The sequence below is a fragment of the Mugil cephalus genome, chromosome 4 (assembly GCF_022458985.1).
Source record: "Mugil cephalus isolate CIBA_MC_2020 chromosome 4, CIBA_Mcephalus_1.1, whole genome shotgun sequence".
NCBI classification, from domain to species: Eukaryota; Metazoa; Chordata; class Actinopteri; order Mugiliformes; family Mugilidae; genus Mugil; species Mugil cephalus.
This window is the reverse complement of record NC_061773.1, coordinates 8429271-8454124: the sequence shown is the minus strand read 5'-3', so window position 1 is coordinate 8454124 and position 24854 is coordinate 8429271. Positions and strand designations below refer to the sequence as shown.

General features: G+C 40.8%; 1 protein-coding gene across 15 annotated transcripts in view; it reads left to right on the top strand.

Moving 5' to 3' along the window:
• The window catches only part of atp2b2 (ATPase plasma membrane Ca2+ transporting 2), a 102757-nt gene that overhangs the window by 42078 nt on the left and 35825 nt on the right, over window positions 1-24854 (top strand). For 12 of the 15 annotated variants that reach the window (XM_047581948.1, XM_047581947.1, XM_047581953.1 and 9 more), the window contains exons 2-3: window positions 3090-3835; window positions 23204-23404. In XM_047581948.1, coding sequence (XP_047437904.1) covers window positions 3637-3835; window positions 23204-23404 — 400 coding nt within the window. In that variant the 5' untranslated portion in view covers window positions 3090-3636. Of the gene's footprint in view, window positions 1-2669; window positions 2687-2787; window positions 2984-3089; window positions 3836-23203; window positions 23405-24854 lie in introns of those variants that run through there. The other 3 variants (XM_047581950.1, XM_047581946.1, XM_047581949.1) reach the window with 3 other exon arrangements.

The window sequence follows — 24854 nt, the reverse complement described above, 5'->3', positions numbered from 1 at the left end:
GATTAGCTGAAAAGCAAGCTGGAATTATTCTTAGTGTAGCAAATGGTGATGGTGATCTTTGTCTAATGCGGGTGGTCCATCTGGTGCAAAAGAGAATTACCTGTGTGATGTAGTTTCCCTCCATGGCCAATCTCTAACAGACACACACACATACACACACACACCCACACACACAAACACACACATAATTTCCTGGGAGAGCTTTTGTTTGCTTTCATTTGACGATTTTGGAGGATCTGGCCGGCACAGATGTCTGCCTTGGCATGCAAACAGTACCGCCAACATTGATTGGACCTGATCGGCAGGCAAAGAGGGAGACAGCATAAAAGGTTGGAGAAAAATTAGAGAGGAAGATACAGTCCCGTTCTGTCCTTTTTGTTTTAATAAAATAAGAAACGACCCAAAACCATTCATCGTTATTTTATTAATCTGTTGTGGGTTTTTTACTTACTTACGTACTTACTTGGAGCCACTTCCCTCAATCTGCTTTACAGACATTGTTGTGTCCGAGGTAAATTTTCAGTGCTGTCAAACTTTGTGACTTAATAAAATGCCGGAGCTAATTATCAGACGGGAGTAGATTCTGTAGGCTCCACAGTGCCTCCATCCTGTAGCTGTGTATTCACATGCTGTCAGGGTTTCTCAGTATCCTGCTGTGACATGGTCCTGCCCTGCTGTTCCCAAACACACACTTGTGTCTGGTCTGCTCCCTTCTCCGCTGTATTGTCACCACACTTGTTATTTGTGACTGGACACCTTGCTGATTGTGTTAATCCGGATGATTTAGGCAGTGTGAGCCACTAGTGCAAAGCGTCTGGGTGTGCTGGATTTACTTGTACTATAGCTACTGTGAAGTCAGTTTCTGTTAATTCCCATTGCCACTTGTGAACAGGTAGCGAACGCTTAACAAACCTCATCTTGTAATGTGCAACCCTCGGTTGTTGACTTGCCAAGTGTTTCAGTTACGCGGTGTCTTAACTTCTGTGAATGGTCTTTCAGCGAAACGTTTCCTGGTTGAGACACATAAATAATGCATTTAAGTAAATCCAATGTGGCCACAGTAGAAAACAAGAACAAATGACCTGGAATCACATGGAATTCTGTGTCTTTTATCCTAACTAGGGCAGTATACCTTACCTGTATACCTCTGACCTGTACATTATTTGAACATTTTGTAAGCTACTTTCAAGTCCAGAGCTTTTAGAATTTAGTGCATGATAGAAAGTAAACCCTTGAAACCAATTAGGACAGTCTAAACCATACACCCTCTTCTTCATATAAAGGAATTTGCCCGGTGTCCATCACGGTTTCCCATCCAAACTGATTTAAAGTGGAGCAATCAGAACTTAAAAATATTGCTAGTCACGGATGAAGGTAGCTCTTCTTGCTATGTGTTTGATAAAAAAATGATGATGGGAACCAAAGTCATACAGGACGCTGCCTCACGATAAATATGTTTCAGTCAACCGTATCAGTTACTCCCACTGTTGCTGAAATAAATTCTGTTTGGTACATGCCCTTTGCCAAAGGGTTTCCCTGCTTCAACTCCCTGAATTCCATTAACATTCAGTGCTCTGTTGTCACCACATCACTGGTAGTCTCTTCCTGTGTGTACGCCCGTAAATAGTGTATGACACATATTGCTCATTGTATCCTCAGATAATTAGTTGGACGGACTGGCATTAGCCCAGCTATCAGTGTGTTAGTTGTAGCTGACTTTGCTCTTAAGTCTGATTTTGTTCTCTGGATTTTACAGTATTAACATTGTGCATTTGTGCAGATGATAGAGAGGCAGAATAGTCACTGCAGCATGCAGCCAAATAGAAAACTATGGTGCTTTGATTCCAGGTCTCCCTCTGAGTGGGTGGGTGGTGATAAAGGGCAGCTCTGAGGCAAAGGTTCACTTGGGATGATAATATTAATGATGAACCTTATTTAGATTCATCTAGTGAGAAGGGGATCATCCTGGGTCACTGATGATGAATAAAGATACAGATGCACATACAAATCATTATAGATAAGTAGTGTTTGGTGCTCCGTGTTGTGATTTCACTTGTATGTGTGGAAGTGGGTAGCCCATAAATAAATATCGTCCCTGTTGTTGTTTCCACGAATCTCATGCAGTGGTTTGCACTGAAATGATCCAGTGTTGTTTGTGTCACTTATTTGCTTCTGACATTTATTATTGTCCAACGGCTGTTAAAAACAAACTGAGGCTCATCATATGAAAATGAGCCTGGCCACTAATGTTTCATTTGAGTCTGATGCTGAAAATATTAACCAGAAACATTATGTGGCCCAGTGACATTTGCAAATGACTTACCCTAACCTTTTTAGATAAAACTTTATGTGCGACCTGTCTTAAAATATTTAGATTTCCACGAGGAATAAATGGACTTGGGCTTAATAGACAAACCTGAAGTACTGTCTTGATGGCACATGTGTATAGTAAATAATAACAGACTTAGCGGAATGTGTCAGTGACATCGAGCGACTGCAGAGGAGAGGTCACTTACTGTAGGCTGAGGTGGAGTGAGTTGTGAGATAGCAGCAGCAGCAGCAGCTCCACAGCTCAGCCCATCCTCCCAGTGACAGCGCAGCGTTACGTGCTGCCTCTCCGCTTTGTCGTCAGAGCAGCCCCAGCCTCCCGCCCGCACACAACTCCTCTCCGCTCTGCACCAGAAAGGTTCTCTCATCTCCCTCTCTATCGTGTCCTCTCTCTCTCTCTCAAGCTCTCTCTCTCTCTCTCTCTCTCCCTCCCTCTCTCTCCCTCACTCTCCCTCTCTCTCACTCTCTCTCTGTCAGTCGGTGTTGGTGTGTCCTCAGAATGAGGTTAGCAGCACCAGTAGCAGCAGCAGTAGATAGAGACAGCAGAAGCACAGTTGCTGCAGCAGCCAGGAGAGGCTGTCCTTCAGCGGTGCAACATCTACTGCTGCATTCACCCCGGCCCTGAGAACGTAACGCTCATCCCTGTGCTCTGTCTGTGTCTCTTTCTGCTCCTCCCTCACCTTCTGTCCTTTCTGAATTCATCCCACTCACTCTCTCTCTTTCTCTCTCTCCCTCTCTCTCTCTCTCTCTCTCTGTAACAGTGATGGGGAAGACCACCATGTAGAGACGGAGAGGCAGCGGAGGCAACAGCAGAAAAGCAGCAATGGGATGCCACACATGGAGCGGGTCTGGACTGCAGCCGTGGTGAGCCTGAGACATAAAGGACTTGCAACCACCATCATTGCCCTTCTCAGGACCTGACCACTGGGGCTGTCCAACGCTTACCTGGATGCTCCCCACTCGTGTTTTGTTATCCCCTCGTGTCCTCCTACTCAGCTGCTCTCTCTCCTCTTCTTCTTCTGTTTCCTCTCTTTGATGGTTTTTTGGTCTGCTGAAATCCATCTCTCCTGAAACAGAGAAGGCTGCACATCCCCTCGGATTTTTTAAATCTCTCTCTCTGCTAAATTTACCTGCAACAGCTACTCATTTTTTCCTCTTTTTCTTTTTTTTTTTTTTTTGGTTGCCTGCTTGATAAATACTTTGGATTTTTTTTTCTTTGGATGAGACTGAGCTCTGTTTTGCAAGCTTTTTGTTTGATCTATAAGCAATAACAAACAGTAAACCTAACTGACTCAACAAGCTGACATCATGGGGGACATGTCCAACAGCGATTTTTATGCCAAGAACCAAAGAAATGAGGAGAACCATGCGGCCGCCTTCGGCTGCTCGGTCATGGAGCTGCGTGCGTTGATGGAGCTGCGTGGCACAGAGGCGGTGGTCAAGCTCCAGGAGGACTACGGGGGAGTAGAGGGACTGTGCAAACGACTGAAAACCTCACCCACAGAAGGTGAGTTCCCATGGTTGTCTATGTATGTGCGTGGGTGTGTGTATGAAAATACTTGCATCTCATCATCTTAAAGGAATGTGTCCTGCTATGTACTACTGAGAACACATGTACTGTCTTCGCCGTGGTTATTAAACCGGTACACCTGCATTTTTTGTATTAAAACCATTGGGGGAAAGCACAGACATGCAGAAACCTTGTAAAGCACCTGGAGAAATGCGTAAGCACAGCATCAGAGCGGCACACAGGGGAGGGAGTCCCGTTTGAGGAGACTAATGAAAATTCTTCGCAGCCAGCGAGACTTAGACCTGTTTAGTATGCACAGAAATCTCTCTGGACAGTTTAGAACGGCTCACTCCCCCTCCCCCGCAAAAGCATCCCACCCTTCCTTGTCATCGTCCAGCTCAGCCAATCAGCCGTGGCCTTATTAAGGAGCAGGTCGCTGGAGCACCACGGTAGAGGTTTTGACCACGTGTGATCTGCTGTGGTGTCTGCAAATGTAGTCTGGACATGAGTGGAATGAGAATGCAAAAAATGCACATCCATACCTGCTTCCCATTCTCAACATTTGTTTTACAAATTCCACATATTTGCTTTTTATCCTAAAGGGCATGAGGGGATGGGACACATTTCATTATAAAGATGTTTTTGGAATAATGAATAATGTATAAGAAATACATAACAGCATACATTATGATTATGCCGTCTCTGATACCTCCTACAAAACCCTTTTACATACTCATTATTGAATACATATCCCCCTTAGCTTTGTCATCATATCATCTTTGTGCTATTCAAAAATTTACGCACGCACTTATTATATAAATGTCCAATTTATTCTGTATCTGCATATTGCATTAAGGTAGGATTTTCTGCTCCATCATCTCAGATGAGCACACAAAATGGACCTCTAAAAGAGCTACTCCCGTGTATTGAATATTTATAACTGCTGAAATCATCCACCTCCCCTGACATCGAGATCATCGATCAGTATTCATGTAGTGTCAACTGTGTGACATGACAGGTAGCCTGTAACCTTTACGCTGATAGTCAAAGAAGATCATGTTGCTTGATCTTCTATTTCCAGACCTTCCACTTCTAGTCAGCTCATCGTAATGCCTGCGGCAGAGAAAATTAGATAAATTCACAAAGTCTCACCCATCACAAAACTGAATAAAGTGCAAATCAAAATAGGATGAAATAAAACAAAGGCACAGATAAACAGTGACTTAGAATGGACACTGGTACTTACCTTTCCATTTTCTCCGTAGCCTGGTTCCTTGTGATGAATATGTGCGCCCTGGATGTAGTTACCTATGCTCGTTGTAGGTGACTGTGGGGTGAACAGCTAGCGTTTCCTTCCCGGAACCAGCAGCTGAATGGCATGAGTCATTGGTTGTCAGGCTACAGCTTACTTTCCAAGAAGCAACGGCACTGAGCTGCTTGGTGTATCACCTGTTACTACACCTGTGTTAGGGTTTTAGATCAAAGAATGGACCATTTTTGGCACAGCAACTTTCAAAAAGAGACTATATAGGACAGCAGCCCGTCAGTATCTCCACCTTTGGGAGAGAGCAATGGAATAGTGAAATATCTCTAAGGGCATAGTTGTCCTCAATGGCTGGGAAGACAGAGCTGTGGTTACTTGGTTACTTTGGTCATCTTTGACTCTCTGTTAGAAAGGGGAGAGATGGTGGGTAGCCGTCCTTATGAGAAAGGAGAAATTCGTATGATTACGTGTGAAAGCCACATTTCAAAGAGTCTTCAAACCTACAGTGTTAAGGGAATTAGGCTGCATGACCTCAAATATGAATAAAATGTCATAAGATTGGAAATAGAGCATTTAATGTTTTTAAATATGCACTATTGGAACCCTGCACTACATTTTACTTAACACTGCTTTTCAGCTGTATGCCTCATAGTGCCGGATTGGAGAAGCAGTGACTATTGCTCATCACCATCCAACAATGCCTGCAGTGTCAAAGCTATACTGAAATGAAACTGAATTTGAACAAGCAATAACATTATCATAACAGACATAAAATTATAATTTCATTTTCCCATTCTCATGAGCAGTCTGATTAGATACGCAAACATTACATTTATCAGTGCACTAAACACTAACCCAGGATCACACCCTGTAGACTTGCAATAAAACAAAAATTAGTATTTTTAATTCTTAGCATGCCTAATAATTAGCAAGCCTTATTATTATGAATAATCAAATTTGTTTAACCAAACCTTCTTTTTATAACATTTTCAACTCACTGTTAATCTAGTGAGTTTTAGTTCAAGTCTGGCCCTAGCTTCTGGTTATAGCTATTAATTGTTTTTATAATTTTTTTTCCTGCTAAAACTGTGTCTAATCGAAAACTAACAGTAGTAATGTTAGTATTTGCATTAAAGATCCCAGCTGTTTCTATGTTAATGACACGTGGGTCCCCTTGTGTGATGTATGTTTACTCCACATCCATATGCTACCTCAGTAATATGATCATGGTAATTATCTGTGAAGGTATTCTGTAATGCCTGCTGTCATCATGCGCAGTAACTGTAATATATACGTGTCCCCCTGTGTTTGATGGTATGAGGCCTTGAGCACGGTTGACCTATTAACCCTGTACGCTGCAGCCTATAGCAAACCTTTCACATGATACTAAAGGCTCATGAATGGCTATAGTGCATTATGGAATTCAAATGCATAATGACTCTGTGACCATAGAAATGCAACCCATGAAGAGGGTATTCTTGGCAGCGTGCATTCAGACTCACCAGGTGTTATTTCTGCAACGCCACATTAACTTGAATAGTATAGAAAAACAGGCAAAACTGAGATGTTTGATATCCAGGCTTTTTACATTTTTAAAGAATGCTACCATATGTCACATACACACAAAATGAACATGATGCACACAATAGCTATTAAGAAACACTGCCATGTTTGAAGAATCCAGTGTATAATGTAGCTTACCCAGATACTCTGGTTCGCCAATTGGGTTTTTTCAGTAGCCTGTTTCCTTGTACTGAACACATGCACCCAGGATGTAGTTACTTACACGGAGCTTTGTAGGTGACTGTGGGGTGAGGAGCTAGCGTTTCCCTGAGGCTGCCGGCAGGTAAATGGCATGAGTCATTCAGGGACCAGATGGGTTGTCGGGCTACAGCTTAGTTTCCGAGAAGAAATGGCACTGGGCTGCTTGGCGTGTGACCTGCTTTTCTGGAGACAGAAGAAAGTACGTTTGGTGTGTTGGCAGTACAACTATTTTCTCAAGAGACAGTTAAGAGCTGCAACACATCAGTAGGTTCTCCTGGGGAGGGGAGTGCTCAGCCATTCCTCAAGGATCGGGAGGATGGAGAGGTGCTCAAGGCATTGGAAGTGTTTGATGTAGTGAGGGAGTGTAGGAGGGTACTTAGCCAGGCCTTTGCAGGAAAGGAGAAGTAAATAGTTACCACTATGTCAAGAGCCCACATTATAAGAGCTAGCCTGCCTCACAAAATTACAGTGGTAACCTAACCCTTTTGACAAACTCCATATTAGAATAAGATATGTTAGCAATGAATGTATTAAGAAATGTGCATTACTTCTTAATTTACACAAAAACATATATTATTCTGCTTGGTATTCAGTTTGAGTATTATCATTAATAAGCAAACTGCCCCCAGCCGACCTAAAAGGGGGCCTCAAATATTCATGATACCTAATAGTCATTGATGACTTCACTCACCAACGTGACTACTATATGCTGACGACAGATATGACTAAATATTAATTTGTTCTACAAGTATTTGAAATTGAATTTCAATCCAATATTAAAATCTGATTTTTTTTTCCTCTCTCCAACCCCCAGAAACTGTTTTACACATGTTTTTGACTCCTAGCACGTTGCTTGCCTTAACTGCACTTTGCACCTTTTTTGTCTTCTCCTCATCACCTCACAGAAATTAACAGAGTTATTTCAGGCTTGCAAGTATGTGATAGTCAAAATCTAATTCATTCTACGTAGGCAACGGGATTCTTTCAGATGTGGGCAGGAAACTCTTCTAGTTTAAGAGTCATGTACGTACCTAAGTGTTCTTATGTTTTTAAACTTGTCAACAGTCACAAATCTGCCTTTGGTTGAGATTAGACATTTTTTATGTTGTATATATATTTTTTTATTTTTCCCCTATAAATGTACATTTCTTTAAAAACACATAAGCATGAATCCAACATAATTTGGAGATGTTATCTTTCAGTCAACACTTCACTCCTCCTGGGGCCTCCTGTACACAGCAGGCCCCGCCCCTATCGCTGCTCAGCCAAACAGGAGGCTGCATATTACACACTGACTGTCAGGTTCACTGCAAGATCCTATTCAGTCCCCATGTGAAATCCCAGACACACGCAATATACAATACACAATATTAGCAGAAGAGAAGTTAACAGTATAGCTCACTTCCATCAACCAACTACTGAAGCCAAAATGGTTCGCTAGAACAAAAAAGTCCACAAACACAGGAGTGATACGCTCCATTTCACAAACTACCGGGGAAAATGCTGGCAGTGAAGAATCACCTGCTGCTGATATAGCAGCTCATATGTAGGTATGTTTATGTTTACGGCAGTTGCACGGCCATCATACTGTTGCACGTTTGGAATAAATAAAAAAAAAAAAAAATTAACTTGTGTATTATTTGAATAGCTTAATATTGAACGCAAAATTATATATTTATAAATAACGCTAGGCCTAGTTTAATATAGAACACATATAGCAGGTAGGGGTCCCTACTTAACCTCTCCATCAGTTTATGAATCCTTGGACTGAAAAACATGGAAGACCCCGTTTCAGAGTTTTTCATTCCATCTCAAAAAGAAAAACATTTTGAGTGTTTGGTATACACAGATCCGTATACACTTAGCAAGTGTGATTCAGAGCTGAAGTGCCTTTGACACATGCACTGAAACCCTGACATTTTCTGGACATCACCTGGAGGAGCTGTATGTGCCAAAGCAAATGTCTCTGTCAGTTGGACATTCAAGTCGTTTTACTTGCCAGCTTCCTAGTACAGGGTCTATGTAATGTCTGATTGATGTGTGAATAAAAATGGTCATTGTCCAGGGAATACATAGCGAGGGAGTGCTTGTATATTGTTGGTACTGTACATCCTAATACATGTTACATTGATGTCAACACAGAAACACTCATCATTGTGAATGAGTATCTCCAGAACACTCCAGGATGTCACCACTCACCTTAGCTTCAGAAAGTATTTTGAGCATTGAGAGCAGATTTAAAATAGGCAGCCTCAGGCTGTCTGCTACATATGTGAAGGTTCAGCTCCAGACAATGTACAGACCTGATGCTCTGGTCCAGAGTTCATATGTCAAAAGGTCTTGACAGAGCCAGGCCAGCTGTTTACCCATTGCATCTTTAATGCTAAGCTAAGCTAACCACCTGCATGGAGGAAACAAATAACTGTATTTTCCGTCTTTCAAATAAAACTCCACGGTGGATATCTACATTTTTGAACCTAGACACCTTTGTACCAACACGTCTCTTCTCCCCCTCTAGACCTCCTCCTCATCAACCCTTCCGCCTGCCCTTTATCTCCCTCTACCTCCCGTCCTTCTCTCTCACCACACCTTACCACTCCTTCTTTCCCTCTCTGCTCCCATTTCTATTTCAGTGTACTGGTCGGTCGCTGGTATCCCACTGGGCCGGTGTACAGCGTAGCCTAAATAGACCTGCTCTACATCTATAACCTTCATCATTTCTCTCTTGTACTCTCACTACTTTTAGTTAGTAACAAACAATGAATAGCGCTGAAAAAGTAGCACAATATTTTTAAACTCCTCTTTGTCTTTAAATGATGTCTGTCTATATACATATACATATATATATATACACACACACACACACTCACACACACACAAACACACACACACACACACACACACACACACATTGATGACAGTGTGGGATGTTCAACATGTGATAAATCATGGTGCCTGTATATCCAACATTATGGATATGTAAAGAGCCTAGTCTCAGAAGTGAGACCATTTCAATATTGGAAATGCCTCCACACATAAACTCATATCTGTTCGTTGGAAAGATGTACTCCACGTGTCTTTTGTGACATTGCCCCGTTGTGAAGGACACAGACATGGAGTGAGTGTTTTCAGGGCTTCAAGTTTCTTTCTTTATTTTTTACGCCCAGACAATAACTCCAGACTTGTGTATGATATTGAAATATGAAAACAGTGCTTTGAGACTGTACCCTTCTTACTCCCCCACCTGCACACATCTTATTTCTCATGTTTTGTTACTATGATGAGGGTTTTATGAATTCCATGCTCCACTCAGGAAACTATGTGACCCACTCATCCATCATCTGCCTTTTCGCACCTTCCCTCCATCTTCGCCTCTCTTCCCTCTTTTCTTTTGCCTGCAGAGTTCAGTTGAAACATAACTCCTGCCCTCCCTCCTTCATTTACACCCATCCTCTTTCTTTTTTTTTCAAATCTGTTTATACCCCTTCCGTGAAATAGCGTCCACGTTTCCGTCTGCGGCAGCTGACAGCTCTGCACATTCCTCTACTGTTAACAGTGGTTTTTCTTCTCCATTTTTCTTGTCTGTCTGTCCCTCTTCCCACCTCTCCTCATTTCTTCTTTTCTTTTCTATGATCCCTCCATCCCTCCCTCCCTGATGATCATACTAATCACGTCCTCCAGTCGCAGCACCACAAGCGCGTTCCCCTCTGACGCAGTCTATTTAATCTCTGTCCCACAAGGGATCTCTCACATGGAGCTGCCGTCTCTTTAATAAGGACAATTTCTCCTGCACCGCAACTCCGCTCCTTCTCTCCTCCTCTTCTATCTGCCCTTCCCTCGCCTCCTCGCCCCTAGTGACTCTGTAAAGGAGTTAGAAGAGGTAGGGAAAGAGAGACAAAATGAAATAGGAGGCACTGAAGAAGGGAGAGAGAGATGGCTCTCTGAGGACAGATTATAAATGATACACAGCCATTTTGCTCTGTGAGGAGGCAAAGCCACAGTGTGGGTAGACACACACACACACGCTCACACACACACACACACCACTACTCACACAGGTGTTCTTGTGCAGTATAGTAGCAGTGACCTTGAGGCAGGCTGAAGTGATATTGTGGCACTGGTCAATCATTCCAATAGCGCTCTTTATGCAATATTAAGAAGATTTACTGGGGGCAATCATGTCTTTGGTTTGTCTTCTAAAAAGTCTCATTCTACTAATGGTTACATCTACCGTGAATATATATTTTAATAGAAGCACAAATCATAAAAACGAGTCATAAATTACTCTTCAGAGGTTTATACTACGGCAACAATTAAAAGACCTACTGGTGCCATGATTATACAGTGGCTGCTGTTTACTGAAGATAAAAACTGTGTTTAGTGGATTAGCCACTTCAAATTAACACTCAAAGAAAACAACAAATCAATTACACGGAAATTGATGCAAAATATCCTTTCAACCGATTTTATGATTTAGGAAATCAGGTAAAAAGAAGCTTTCAAGAAGCACTTACTGTACTGACATCTGGATATGTAAGTTGACTATAATTCTTACTACATGATAATCAGCGACTCACCTCCACTATACCTTCACATCTGGCAACTTGTTTAAAACAAAAAGCCATGAAAGCCCCAAACAGGTGTATGCAGCCTCCTTCTTAGCTATTGTGAGCGTTGATACATTTGTTAACGATGCTGGATTAACCATCTCTATGCCTTATTGCAATTCAGTGTAATAGAGAAAGGTAAGCAGGTGCATGTCTGTGTACTGCTCAACACTTCAAATATCTACATATCTGTGCATCTTTCAGTTTTATTAAGAGGCAGTGAAACTTTCTACAGAGCCTAAGGTGGATTGTCATACAGACAGAGGCAATATGTGTTGAGATACACAGCAGTGAAGTCAGCTGCCCCAAGAGATGCCTGACTGAATTAAGAGGACAGATGCCAAGAAGACAGACAAACCAGACTCCACTGGCCTGGTCTCATGGAGCCTGCTGCCGACTCACAACTGTATACAGTATTTCTGTCTCTGTAAGTGTGTACTAGAGTAAACAGACTGGTATACACTAAACATGGCAGAACATGAAAAGCTAAATGTGGCTGTCCAAAACTGACACTGAAAAGACCACAGCTTTCTTACTTTTGCCCTGACCTATATGAAAGTCTGCCCTTGGAAAAAACGATTTGCTCAAACATATTCTCACCCCAATTTGCCGTCATATGTCTTCATTCGGTCTGCGTCCTCTGAAAGGTCCTGAATATGAACTGGCTGATGGGAGCCAGGAGTATGGATGGCCTGTTGACAGGCGTGGCTATGCTTTTAGCTGTATATGCAAAGTCTGGGGCTATAACCGGCTTGTTTCTCCCCATGTCAGCTCTTTTCCTGAGTTGACCTCTCTCCTCTCTTCTCTCCTGCTGTGGGGCAGAACAAGGGTGTTGTCGCTGCTGCCAACACAGGCGGACAGCGTTTCCTTCTCAAGGGCACATAAACAGATACAGACTTGAACCCGGTCCAACCCTGCCTTGCTCAAGGGTACAGCTGTCTCTCAACTTTGACATATTTTAGGGAAGACAAGTCTATTACAACCCAGACACAAACACACTAACGTGGATACAGAATTTCCATTCCTTGCCCACAGGCTTAGAGGAAGAAGAAGCCGAACCTTTTTGAGTCTTTCCAGGGGAAATCGGGATGTAGAGACAGAGACAGAGACAGTCACACTTCCCCAAGGGAGAAGCACTGTAGTCAAACTCAAAGTTCAGCCATACGTCTTGTGACAGGCTCATAAACCACGGTGCAAGTAAAGGCTGTGAAAAAGTAAATTATATTATATGATTATATAATTGTGTTGCATAATTAAAAATGAAATTATTTAAATTCATGTTTTGAAAATGTCTGCAACACAGTTGTCGGTGTTTCAGAACAATTTATTGACCAAACTACACATGAAATAATGAACAATAACCAAGAATAGATCGTGACAATCACTGTTCGATACGAGCCTTTCCTCTGACAGTGTAGTTTGATTCTGCATTGACAGTGTTTTCCTACTGGTTGTTTGGAAAAATGGAAAAATCAATTGTGTCGAGTACAGCATGAGTATGTCTGTTTAATGTCAGGAACATTACAGCAGATGCATCTATTTGTGCAACAGATGGAGCTTTTTGGATGGAGTTTGGATGTGGACTCAGTCACGTTGCAGTTCAATCAAACTGTGACTGCATAGCACAGGGAGAGATCAGTTCACTTTCAGCTCCTTACACTGTTATCATGAATAATAACAATTTGCTATGTATATTTAGTATTTTCATGTACAGCTCACAATTTAATAATGATTGTTTTGCCTTTTTAGTTGAGTTGTTATTTCTCCTACCGAACCATCAGCCCCTAACCCGAGCTGTGTTTTTCCGTGCAATTCCAAACAGACAGATAATAAGGGGCGCATCGGAGTGTGTTGATTTCCCTTACCTGTCATGACTATTTCATGACTCTCTCTGGTAGTTTGAATTTTAATAGCTGTCCCTATTGTGTCCGAAGCTTATCTGAGCCCCTGGGTGAAACCAGAGCCTGACACCCAGATGGGAGGTAGCAGATAGACCACTGTCACTCTCCCTTTCAGCCTCTTGGCTCTGGATGCTCTCCCTTTTCATTCCCTGGGGGAAGGTTTGCTGATTTGTGTGAGTGTGCACGCACTGTGCTTGTGTTCAACCACAAATGTTGTTGTCTGTGTGTGTGTGTGCGCGCTTCTAATTGACACGGTTGACTAAAGCCATAGAGCCCCAATAAATACAGTCAGGACAGTTTGAAGCAACATTTTTGCAATTTTATTTTCCCCGCCTTTTTAGATACTGGGTAAATATTCAGAATGATAAAGTAACTGAATGAGATTCAGAGTTGGATTTTTAATGGAATGAGCGGCACAGTATTTTATAAGCTCTAAATCTTTAGCATTATTTAAGCTGTCAAAATCTTCTTATATTTCTGCAGTCATGCATACCGTAAAAAAGCTCCTATATGACTGCAGTGACAGGCTGGTTGCATGTGAGAGGGGCGAGAAACAGATGTGCATGTTCCAAGTATGTGAGTGAGTGAAAGAGGGAACTGTGTTTCTACAGTCCATGGACAGCTGTTTAATATTTATCCAAGTGTGTAAAAGGTAAATAAGAGTTTGATAGCGATGACATTACGTCAGTAGATGGGAGACTTAAATTAAAACAATTGCTGTGAGTCACAGTGAATGGCAGAATTAGCTGAATTATGTAGATAGATAAATGAAAGACAGGCTAGTGATGGTTGGAGCTAGCAAGAAGAAAGAATAGGTAGATTGACTGATTAAATGAATGGTTGAATGGTCTGGAATTACAGGATGCAGTTACTGACCCCATTACACTTTGCCCTTATCGCTAAGCAGTTGTGTCCAAATATGCTCACACGCTCTCACTGTCTCTTCCCCTTTCTTTCCCACACACACACACACACACACACCTCCCCACACACCGAGGCTGTAAACAGATGTCTCATTAATGTTGTGTCCACATCTAGGGCAGTCGGGCCAGCTAACATTACAGTGTTTGAGGCTCAGATGGTGGAACAGATACAAACAAGTGACTAATAAATTCAGTAAGAGACTCATATTTGTTTTTCACTTTTGACCTCATGTGGTGGATTGAACAATCTCTTTTTTGTGCATGCATGCACACAAACCAGGGCTACACATGATGACAATCACATTTTCTTTTCACTCATAAACATCACATATTACGTTATTATTTCTGTAATTCCAAACTCGTCATTTGTTGATGACGCTTAAGAAGATATTGTTAGTTTGAGTGTCTCCACTAAATGCGTACATGTCTCAATCATTACCCTGCGAGATCACACTGATGCATGATCGTAATGCCACAAGTAATACACTGACCTTATTAATCACGCTTCCTCATTTTATATTTTTATGTGGGTCACATGCAGCCTGATCTATAATATGAAGAGGACCCCGCAGAACTTTGACACAATAACCAATACATTTTGAAATGGAACATATGCAGTGAAGCTTCATCTCGCATGAGTCACCATCAGCCCCTCTGTGCTTTTCCTCTCCATGCTGCGCTTGATGTAGCTCAGAGTGTAGAAAAGATTTTAGAAGAGGTGTAAATGAAACCATTCAAATTCATGTGATATGAGAAACGTACACCAATTACATCTATGCTTTTCGTGCTGTTGTTGTTGCTGTTGTTGTCTTGTAATTGCAGAGAAGTATTTAATATTACACAATTTGCATGAAAATGAAACGGCAAACTGTATCATCGGAAACACAAAAGAGCCGGGGTCAGAGCGTAATAGCATTAAAACGAACGTGGGCTACTCTGCGAGAAGATTTTGTCCAATCTTTATTGAGTTGTTACTATACAAGTTTTCTTCTCTATACACTTCAAAGTAATTATCAGCTACCCTGCTGAGTGAGTGGATGTGTGTATAAGTGCAGTTTTGTCCATGAGTTGTGTTGTCTCACTCCACTCCACTGCCATTTCTCACATGAGTCAGACTCACAGAGCACAGTGCCTGACAGCTAAACTCACCCACTTGTACAGCTGCCCCCACAGACTTACACACACATACACAATTGCATATTTTATTTTCGGCATTGGAACATACATTTCATTTTGGTTGTTGGGAGGCTGTTAAAAACGGATCTGTAATTTGAGCCTTTTTACAGAAAACACTTATTTATTTATATGTATTTATAGCAGAGACTAAATTAAGATGCAGCAGTTTATTTGACTTCATAATGAAAGACCCAGAATACAAAGAGCAAATGGTGTTTTTACTGGTCGACTTGTAGCGTTGTCACAATCATACTTTATTTAACCATGGGAAATGTGTTTATTAAAAAGTCTCGGATAGGATTGAAGAGATACAGTAATTTAATAAAGCTCCTGAAAAATTAAGCTAACATGTAAGTGCCAAAAGCTGCAGTTCCTCTTATTCCCGCTTGACACTAGATCCAGAACCAAGCCAGTTTAGTTGTTGAATTGACTATTTAGTCAAGTTTGTTTTCCACAAAGAGAAGTGACCATGTGGAGGCTCTTCTGACACTTATAAAAGATTTAATTCATCCCTGTAGCAGAGTGCACCTGTTGCGTCCAACAGATCTGCCATTTTACTAAAACAAAACGCAACAGAGCTAAAAAAAAAAAAAATAAGAAAAAAAAACAGGGCTTGTTGCATTTTTTGAAGATGTTTTGCCACTCATCCAAGTAGCTTCTTCAGTTCTAATGACTGCTGGTTAGTCTAGGTTTTCATTAGCAACATCTGTGTGTGGGCTGAACTGAAACTTCCACGGCTTGGCTCTGTTAACAGCCACCAACTCACCTGTAATTGATTGTAGGATTTTTTATTTTTTTTCACACCTTCAGTCTGGAGTTTTTGGCCATTAATGCGTCATTATAGTACTATTCATTGGGTAGAAGATACAGGATCAACACAAATAGACTGGTAAACAGGCCATTTGGATTTCACTATGAGGTGTACCCAGAGGTGGCTATTTTCCACCTGGGACTCTAGTGCCCTCCAGCTTTATTCATAACACCTCTCAGTGTTTCCCCTACCATTATATTGGTAGTAGGGGAAAATGCATAAAACATATAAATAAAATTCATTTTACTGGTCATTACTTAAGAAACAATTTAGAGTTTTCCTGTGAGCCTGTGATCCAGGGGTACTGCTCCTAGTTAGTGGACTGGAAGTGGCTTACAAATCCTTTTCTGTAGTTTCCCGATCTTTTTTAATGATGTCCAGCTTTTCTTAAAAAGTCCATCTTGAGTAAATTCTCAACCAAATCCATTTCTTCTCCTCCTTCAGCCATTGTGCAACAAAACAGACATTAAACCACATTAAGCTCTGACTAGCCACTCACTCACTATCCAGTTAAAGGGTGTGAATACGCTGACATCACTGTGTGCCTGCTAGCAGGCCCTGGTGTCCTCAACTCAAAATGTGATTGGTTAAAGCAACAGCAACACTTATTATGTGCTGCAGGGCCTGCAGAACTGATTCTGAAGGCCCCCAGGCAGATTCCTTTGACCCTAGCAACACATGAATGCTGAAATGTGATAAGAGGATAAGAGCTTAAATATGAAAATACACGTTTGGAAGCAGCGCAACCAGGGGAATAGGTATGTAAGGAATTATTTAATAGGTATTCATGGAAAATTAAGTCTGTTATTCAGATATTTTTTAGCCAGCAGAGAAGGCCCTGGCGGCCCACCACTGGGTGAACCTCAACCAATACAGAGAAAAAAATATTTCTGAATGCATTTGGATCCTACAATCAACAAGAGAGTTGTAATCCAATTTAGGTGTTTTGTCTGGAGTCTGGACACATGACTTGATTGATCCGGCAGATCTTTGCCAGGGCATAGTCAGTTCCTAATAGAGGGGTTGCAGGCAAACTTTCTACCATAAAAAACATAGTTGACAGAGAAGTTCATCTGGCTTCCACGATAGCATGGTGTATTACAGATGTTGTACATTATAACCAGACACACTGTCACACACACATACAGTGCAACCATGATAGGAAGGACATGGTGTCAGAAATTGCACAGTGTGACTTTCCGGTCCGTTACCTTTTAGATGGAGTTGTCCGCAGGGACATAAATGATCTGTGCGTGTGCATTTGTTGATGTTAAAGCGTGACAGTGTTGGCGTGACCCTAGTCTCCTGCATGTTTGCTTACATACACTACAGTATGCCTGCTCGCATGTTTGGCCTGTGAGAATGTGACTGCTCAATGGTCTGTGCATAACAGTGCAAGATTGTATGTGTGTTGCTAAAGTGAGCTACATGTCACATCAACTCCTCATTGAGAAACCTTGCAGCCTGACCCGTTTTTTGTTCTATGACTCTTGACGGGTTACATAGACAAATGCAAATAAAAAAAATGCAAAGATTAATTAAAGTCATATTCAGTGACTTGGGCTTAATTTAATCATGGCCACCTGATTGTTAGTGTGTAGATAGATAGATAACTGATAACACAACATTGACTGTGTTGACATAACGAAGTGGATTGTTTCTGCACATATAAACCGCTAAAACTAAATGATGTAAATTTCCATTAACGTGTGGAAGTAACCTTTAGCAGAGGTTGTCATCACAGCACAGATGTTTTTCTATGTGGAGTTTCCATGTTTCCCTGTGTCTGCTGTGTTTCCTCTCACATAGACACGTATTAACATAGACATTATTGTTAACATGAATATCCTATTCAACAGGATAATACAGACCCATCTCTAATTCGTTGAAACATACCCTATGTATGAGAACTAATGACAGAATGCAGTAAAAATGTCTTAATTAATTAGACTCAATAATAATGATTTATGATTAAAAATCAATCAAGTATTCAGAAAGCATAGTTGATCCAATAGTTAAAAAAATAATAAATAGATTATTCAATTATAAAAAATAATTGTTTGCTGCAGCCCTAAATCCATCACATGCTAGTACTTTGTACTGTATTTTAACTGTATTCTGTGAGCCATTTTGCCTACAGTGTATTCAGTCTTTGTACATGCAGTAACAAACCTCTTTCCTTTTATGACATAAAATGGTGTCATTATTATGGAGGTCATTCACAAGGACACCGTGACACATTTCTCTATCAATCCCTCTTCTAATAAGAGCATGATAATTATCCACCTTTTAGCTGCTGATGGGTTATTATTCATAGAGTTACTCTACATCCAACCTACTCCCATTCTCTGTTTCGGTCCGTGTCTCTCTTTTCTTCTCACTCTTTTCTGCTCGGTGACTCACACTTCAACCCTCTCTGTCTTCATTCCACTCTCTCTCTCTCTCCCTCTCTCTCTCGCTCTCTCTAAAATGGTGAAAGCTGGGAATACATGTTGAAGCTATCGATTTGTTGCAGAAAAAAGGCATCAATATTTTGCGCCGATATGATCATCATTATCGTAGAACCCTGTTGCCATGGTGACTCGTTTTGGACACTGAAGCACACGGCATATGAAGCATGTGAAGTGGAGAAAAAGTCAAGACAGGCAGTTGTAAAATCAAAGGGGGGAGGTTTGGGTACTGCGGGGACCCAGTGAAGCACCTTAAAAATAAAGTAGGACAGTTTATCACCTGAATATATGTATGTTATTAAAATGGAATTTGTTTTCTGTACCACTTTGACGTGTATATTTCACAAGGACAGTTAGAGGTCATCACATCATTTCATCCTATGTTTTGTTCCCACTGCTTTTCACACACGTAGACATCCATTTACCTCTTTGGACACAAAATGAACACACCAAACACACAAAAATAGTCAATAACACACTCATATTTACACATTCTCCAAGGTTTAGAGTTGTGGGTATTTCCACTCGACGAGTGGGATGCATAGTGTTTCCATGGAGATCTATTTTTAGACACTGCCAAAAAAGGGCAACTGTTAAAGTATGCCATCATGTTCCTTCTGACCAAAAAAGTGTCTCATGCAGAAAGGATGGTACATATTTAGAGATTTATTTTTCACATGTCTCTGTTGTGATTTGGAAATATGATGTTAGGAAATTATGATTTGCCACAGCAATCTTGGATTACAGACTCTAGTGCATTTAAGAAATCTGCAGTGCATTACTCCCCTTTAATTATCTTTTAAAGAGTGTCAATCTATGGTCATAAATAATATTATCTGTATAAAGGTCAAACATTGGCCAATTTTTTATCATAATAATTGTCATTATTCTGTCCATCTATGACTTTTAATGTGTATCCTGTGGTGGGTCAGTCGACGTGTGACAAGTCTGTCACAGTGCTGACAACCAGTCACTCATACACTTACGTGCATCTACAACCAGTTTGAAACCACCAGTTACCCTAATCGGCACTGGTATAATAATAACAATCATGACCATAATTTCACTTTAATTTTGTAGTAGATTATTATACAAACAACAGAGTGTTATGACAATGGCAAACGTGTCAGACATTCAGTTTTGGAGCAGCTCAGGATATACAGTTGTGTATAAATTGTGTATAAACATTGTGTATAAACAGTGAGTGAGCAGTGAGAGATATTGAGGCAGGACAACTGTCATGGATGAATTTCTCCCAGTAAAAGTTATAAATATAGAAAATATAGCTGAGTTTGTAAAAAAAACAAAAACCGTTTGTCTGTAAAACTTAAATGATTACTTAATTATGTCAAAATACAACTAATAACTCTTATTAAAAGTGCACCACACGTGCGTGTGAGCCTATCATGACCTACTGAAGTCACTGAGTTTGTGGTGTCCACCTTCACCTTGGTAATGGACTCTCACACAAGACTCCTTTGCAATCAGCTTTAATCCTTTCTGAGAATGTTGTGACTCATCTGTGTATTGCCACAGTTTTTGCTGCCCACTGCCTCCTCAAAATCCACTGCCAGAGCAGTTAGGTGGGCTGACAGTATTTAGCCTGCAATATTTCATAATCTGGCAAATGAATCTTTTTCAGTTAGCAGCATTGCAATCAGACATCCAGGAAGGAATGATAACATAGCAGAGGCTTTTCCAGGAAGCACTGACTGTTTAATGTGTAGGGAGATTGATTACAACATAGCACACATCTCAAGGGCATTTAAGGAGAGTGTAGTTAAAACATTTAACAAGGTTAAATGCCATTCTGAACCAAAGCACCACCACACAATGTAGCACCTATCATGTAGCAGTTAGCATAGCAGCATAAAAACTGAGAGTATGTTGTATTTTAATGTGCAGTGTTTACTGATCTTGTGCAATAATTCATTTGCATACTGTAACTAGCTTCTGTAACTAGAAATGTGGAAGATTCGCATATGCGTGTTGTTTTCGCTATTGTAGAAACAATCCAGTGGATGCAGTGAAAGCTGTATTTGATTTCCACCTGGCCTAGCTAAAAATAAATGGAGGGGTTCATCAGTGCTTGTGTATTCGTATACAGTATGTGTCTGCCTTTGTTTGTGTGTGTAGCTAACCAACGGGATCTGGCTATAGCCTTATTACAGTTTTATCATGAGATGCAAGCGACCGCAGGCATGCTTGGCGTGCCTTATTACATACACAGAAAGCACATGCAGGCGGTCACGACCCAAAAAACATGTACACACACATGCATACACACAGGCATGTTTATGTGTGATGTGAAGCAGGGTGATGTGGAGATCAATGGGAGAGCATGCTAGGTCTTTGTACAGAGACAATTAAAAGAGAATGGATAATGAGGCTATTTATAGTCTGATCTATCTGTAACCAGGGCATTCTCCATTCTCCAATAGGAGGTGGGATTTGTTCTCTTTTTCCCTCCTTCTGTCTGTACCCTCCCCGTCACTCCTTTATCTCTTTTTTTCTATACCTTCCCTCGTTTTTGCTAAATTTTCACACACCATGTCTGTCATTGTCTCTTTTTCTGCTCTGGCAGGAACGATCTGTTATTTCCTGCAGATGTTGACGAGTCATCACAGTCGTATACATTCACCTTTGAAGCATTGTCATGCAGCAGCAAAGTTATCAGGTGCAATCCAGGGCCACTCCTGGGAGACCCAGTGACGCACCATGCATGACATAATGCTGTGGTAATGTCTGTGGTTGCGAGGGAGAGAAAGGGAGACAGAGAGAGCGACTGCGAATACACAGTGTGCCTATGCGTGCACTCAGGAAAGAAAATGGTACCACGCTGAAAAGCAGCCAGATAGAATAATGTAACTTGATTTTTTTTTCTTATTCATGAATAGTTTTAACAGAGGATATCAAGAGTGAATGTGCAGTGCAATGGTAATAGACTTTAGATGGTTTCATGTACATATGATGTACAGTCTACAGCTGTTTCTGACACTGCTTTCCACTGCTTTATTAATCCTTATTAAAAATCAACTTTAATAACTGAATATTATGTCACACACCCATCAGCCAAAACATTAAAACCACCTATACAATATTAGGAAGGTGGTCATAATGATAGGCCTGATCCATGAATATATTCACCTGTAGTTGGCAAAGTACACACAATTCTATATTTATTTTTGTAACAGTAAGCATATTTGTCCCTAACATGTGCTACAGTATAAGGCTTCCGTTCGTCCTCCAAACCAAACAGTGAGAACCTATTTATGTCCACGTACTCACACTTCCACAATGGAGTTTGAAGAGCGTGTGAGGTCCACCTGGAATATTTTGGCAGTGCAACGGTTGTTGTCAGCCATCGCATGCCATTAGGTTTAGCCTTTCAAGGTGGGAAGACACTGGGCAATTTTTATTATTCCTGTAAAACGTGTTATCTCACACTATGCGTTTTAATTTGCCTTCCTGCACTGCCAAAGCCTGCAGCTTCTCTGTTCACACTGTACAGCTCTGTTGACCAGCCACCATGCAGAGAGTTTGATAACTGGATAAATGGTTAATTTAACTATGTGTACTATTTTTGCCCAATTTTTTTTTTTATATTATTCTTATTGACAGCATGCCAGCATTTCATTGTTGTAGTATGAATTATAGCGAATAAGACAATTTAGAATCTTGACATTTTCAAAGTAATGTCCTTGTTGTGAAAGAAAGTCCAGAACTGTGACCCCAAAATGGAGGTACACACCGAAATGTGACTGTTGTGTACTTTTACACCGCTGTTAAAGAATTAACCCCTTTTCGATGAACTCAGCCCCAAATAAAATAAAAATACAAGGTTGCACATAGTGTGCCCTGTTAACAAACACCATGTTTTGTGATTGTGAACCATCCACACTATTTGAATTACAAAGTTCATGTGTTGTTCCTGCCAAAAGACTGCTTTAGATGTGGTCTGTATGAGAATAATTTTCTAGCCAGCGCTCTCAAAGTGCCTCAAGCAAGTGCGGAGTTTTTCACATAAAAGAGAAAAAGATATTTATGTACAGTTCGTGGCGTATGAGGAGGTGGATGAGGTCAAAGCATAAGGCCCTCATCTCCTGAGCAGAATTATATAAGGAATGCAGAGCTGTGGCCCACAGTGACTCAAACTGGTAATTAGAGGTGGTTTATGAGTGAAAAAGAGTGAAAAAGAAGAAAGGCAAGAAAAAAAGGGAAATCAATGGAAAAAAGAACAATTACAAAACTGGCTGGAGGTCAGCACAAAATTCTCTAGGTTAATTTGCATATTTCTACCTAGCGTTTGAGTGTTTCTGATTTCTATGAATAGAAATAGATTTTCTTGGATGGTAGCATAACAGTCCTATAACAATAATATATGCGCCACACAAATCTATTTGTATCCTACACACACTGATAATCATATACTGTGTTGTCATTAAGTCTCTTTATTTGCATCCTCACAGGTCTGGCAGGTGCCCAACCTGACCTTGACAAGAGAAGAGAAATATATGGTAGAAACCTGATACCTCCAAAAAAGCCAAAAACCTTTCTGCAGCTGGTATGGGAGGCCCTGCAGGACGTCACCCTCATCATCCTGGAGATCGCTGCCCTGGTGTCCCTGGGCCTCTCCTTCTACCACCCTCCTGGAGACAACGAAGGAGAACGTGAGTGAAGAAAAATACTGTTAGCCTAATAGCATAATTGCCTACATTATTTTTTGACTTACTGTTACAATATCAGTTAAAGTACCAGTGCACTTCATGGGTTTTTTTTTTTTTCTTGCTTTCAGAAAACGTTCAAATATGACTTAGGCACTTATGCTATTATGCTAACGATTTTCTTTTTTTCATTTGTCTTGAGGTCAGATAGACACATAAACACACACACCAGCACCTCGGCTATATTTACTGTTACAGGCACCAGGAATATAATTGCAATTATAATTGCATTGTCTCACTGACATCACTTCCTCTGACACTCACTGACACCTGCACACTTCTTAATAGGTGAGGCAGGTGACTCATTGAGAAAAGAGCTGCATTTGTGTGTGTGTGTGTGTGTGTGCGTGCCTTTGTGCACATTATGGCTGACTTAAATGTGCGTATGAAAGGTACGGGGAAGGTTAATGAAGTGTTGAGTAGAGAAATAACCTTGAGCTCCCAGGGCCCATACATCAGCCCTGTGAGCCGTGAAACAGGAAATGAAGACAGAGACCATAACGAGGTGCTGAGTCAGCGACATCAGTCATTGCTGCCAGCCTTATCACGGTAATGGAGTTCAGTTACCCATCCAAGGGGACCAGTCATCAATTTAGGGAGGTTAAAAACTCTCATGAAGCTGGAAATACCAGAGTAAGAAGAAGTCGTTACTGCCTTCTCTTAGTTGCATGGTTAGGTTGATTAAATAATTCCTTAGTTGGTTATTTCTTTGTGATTAAGAAGCTCAAGATGAAGAAGTTAATGTATGATTTACTTAATGAGGCAAAAAATTATGTATTCTTGTTGGTTGATTCAAATTTGATCAGTCACGAGCACCATCTCTTTGTGTCCTTTAAATTTCACACCTCATGAATGAGCTTGCAGCAGATACATAATGATGCTTTCCCTTAACTTGTGGCAAAAAAATTGTTCCAGTGTGCAAGTCTCTGTTCACATTTGAATGATATGAATATATATGCATGTAAATCAGACCATAAACAGCTGCAGATATGAATCCCAGAGCAAATAGGAAGATCTGGAGCTCTTTGAATCACCATATTCAGAAAAACACCATATGGATATATGTTTGTGTGCTGAAAGGAGAGCTAGAAAGAAGACCATACTATAGGTGATGAGGGAGGACAAGAGCCCACCTCATACTTTTTGTGAGCCTTAACAAAATTTGAGAAGAAATACAAAATGGCATGATCAGCACTAAATAACTATAGACATATAATCTAGATTTCTGGCATTTATCATTCGAAATTTGTGCACGCTTGACACCTGAATATACTATGACCTGGATGACTGAGAATCTTCAATGAACAACCAAACACCTCTCACATACTTTATGTGACTGCTTTCTGATGTATTGGTGCACCATTAAGACAGAAAAAATATGGACACGAGAACCTGA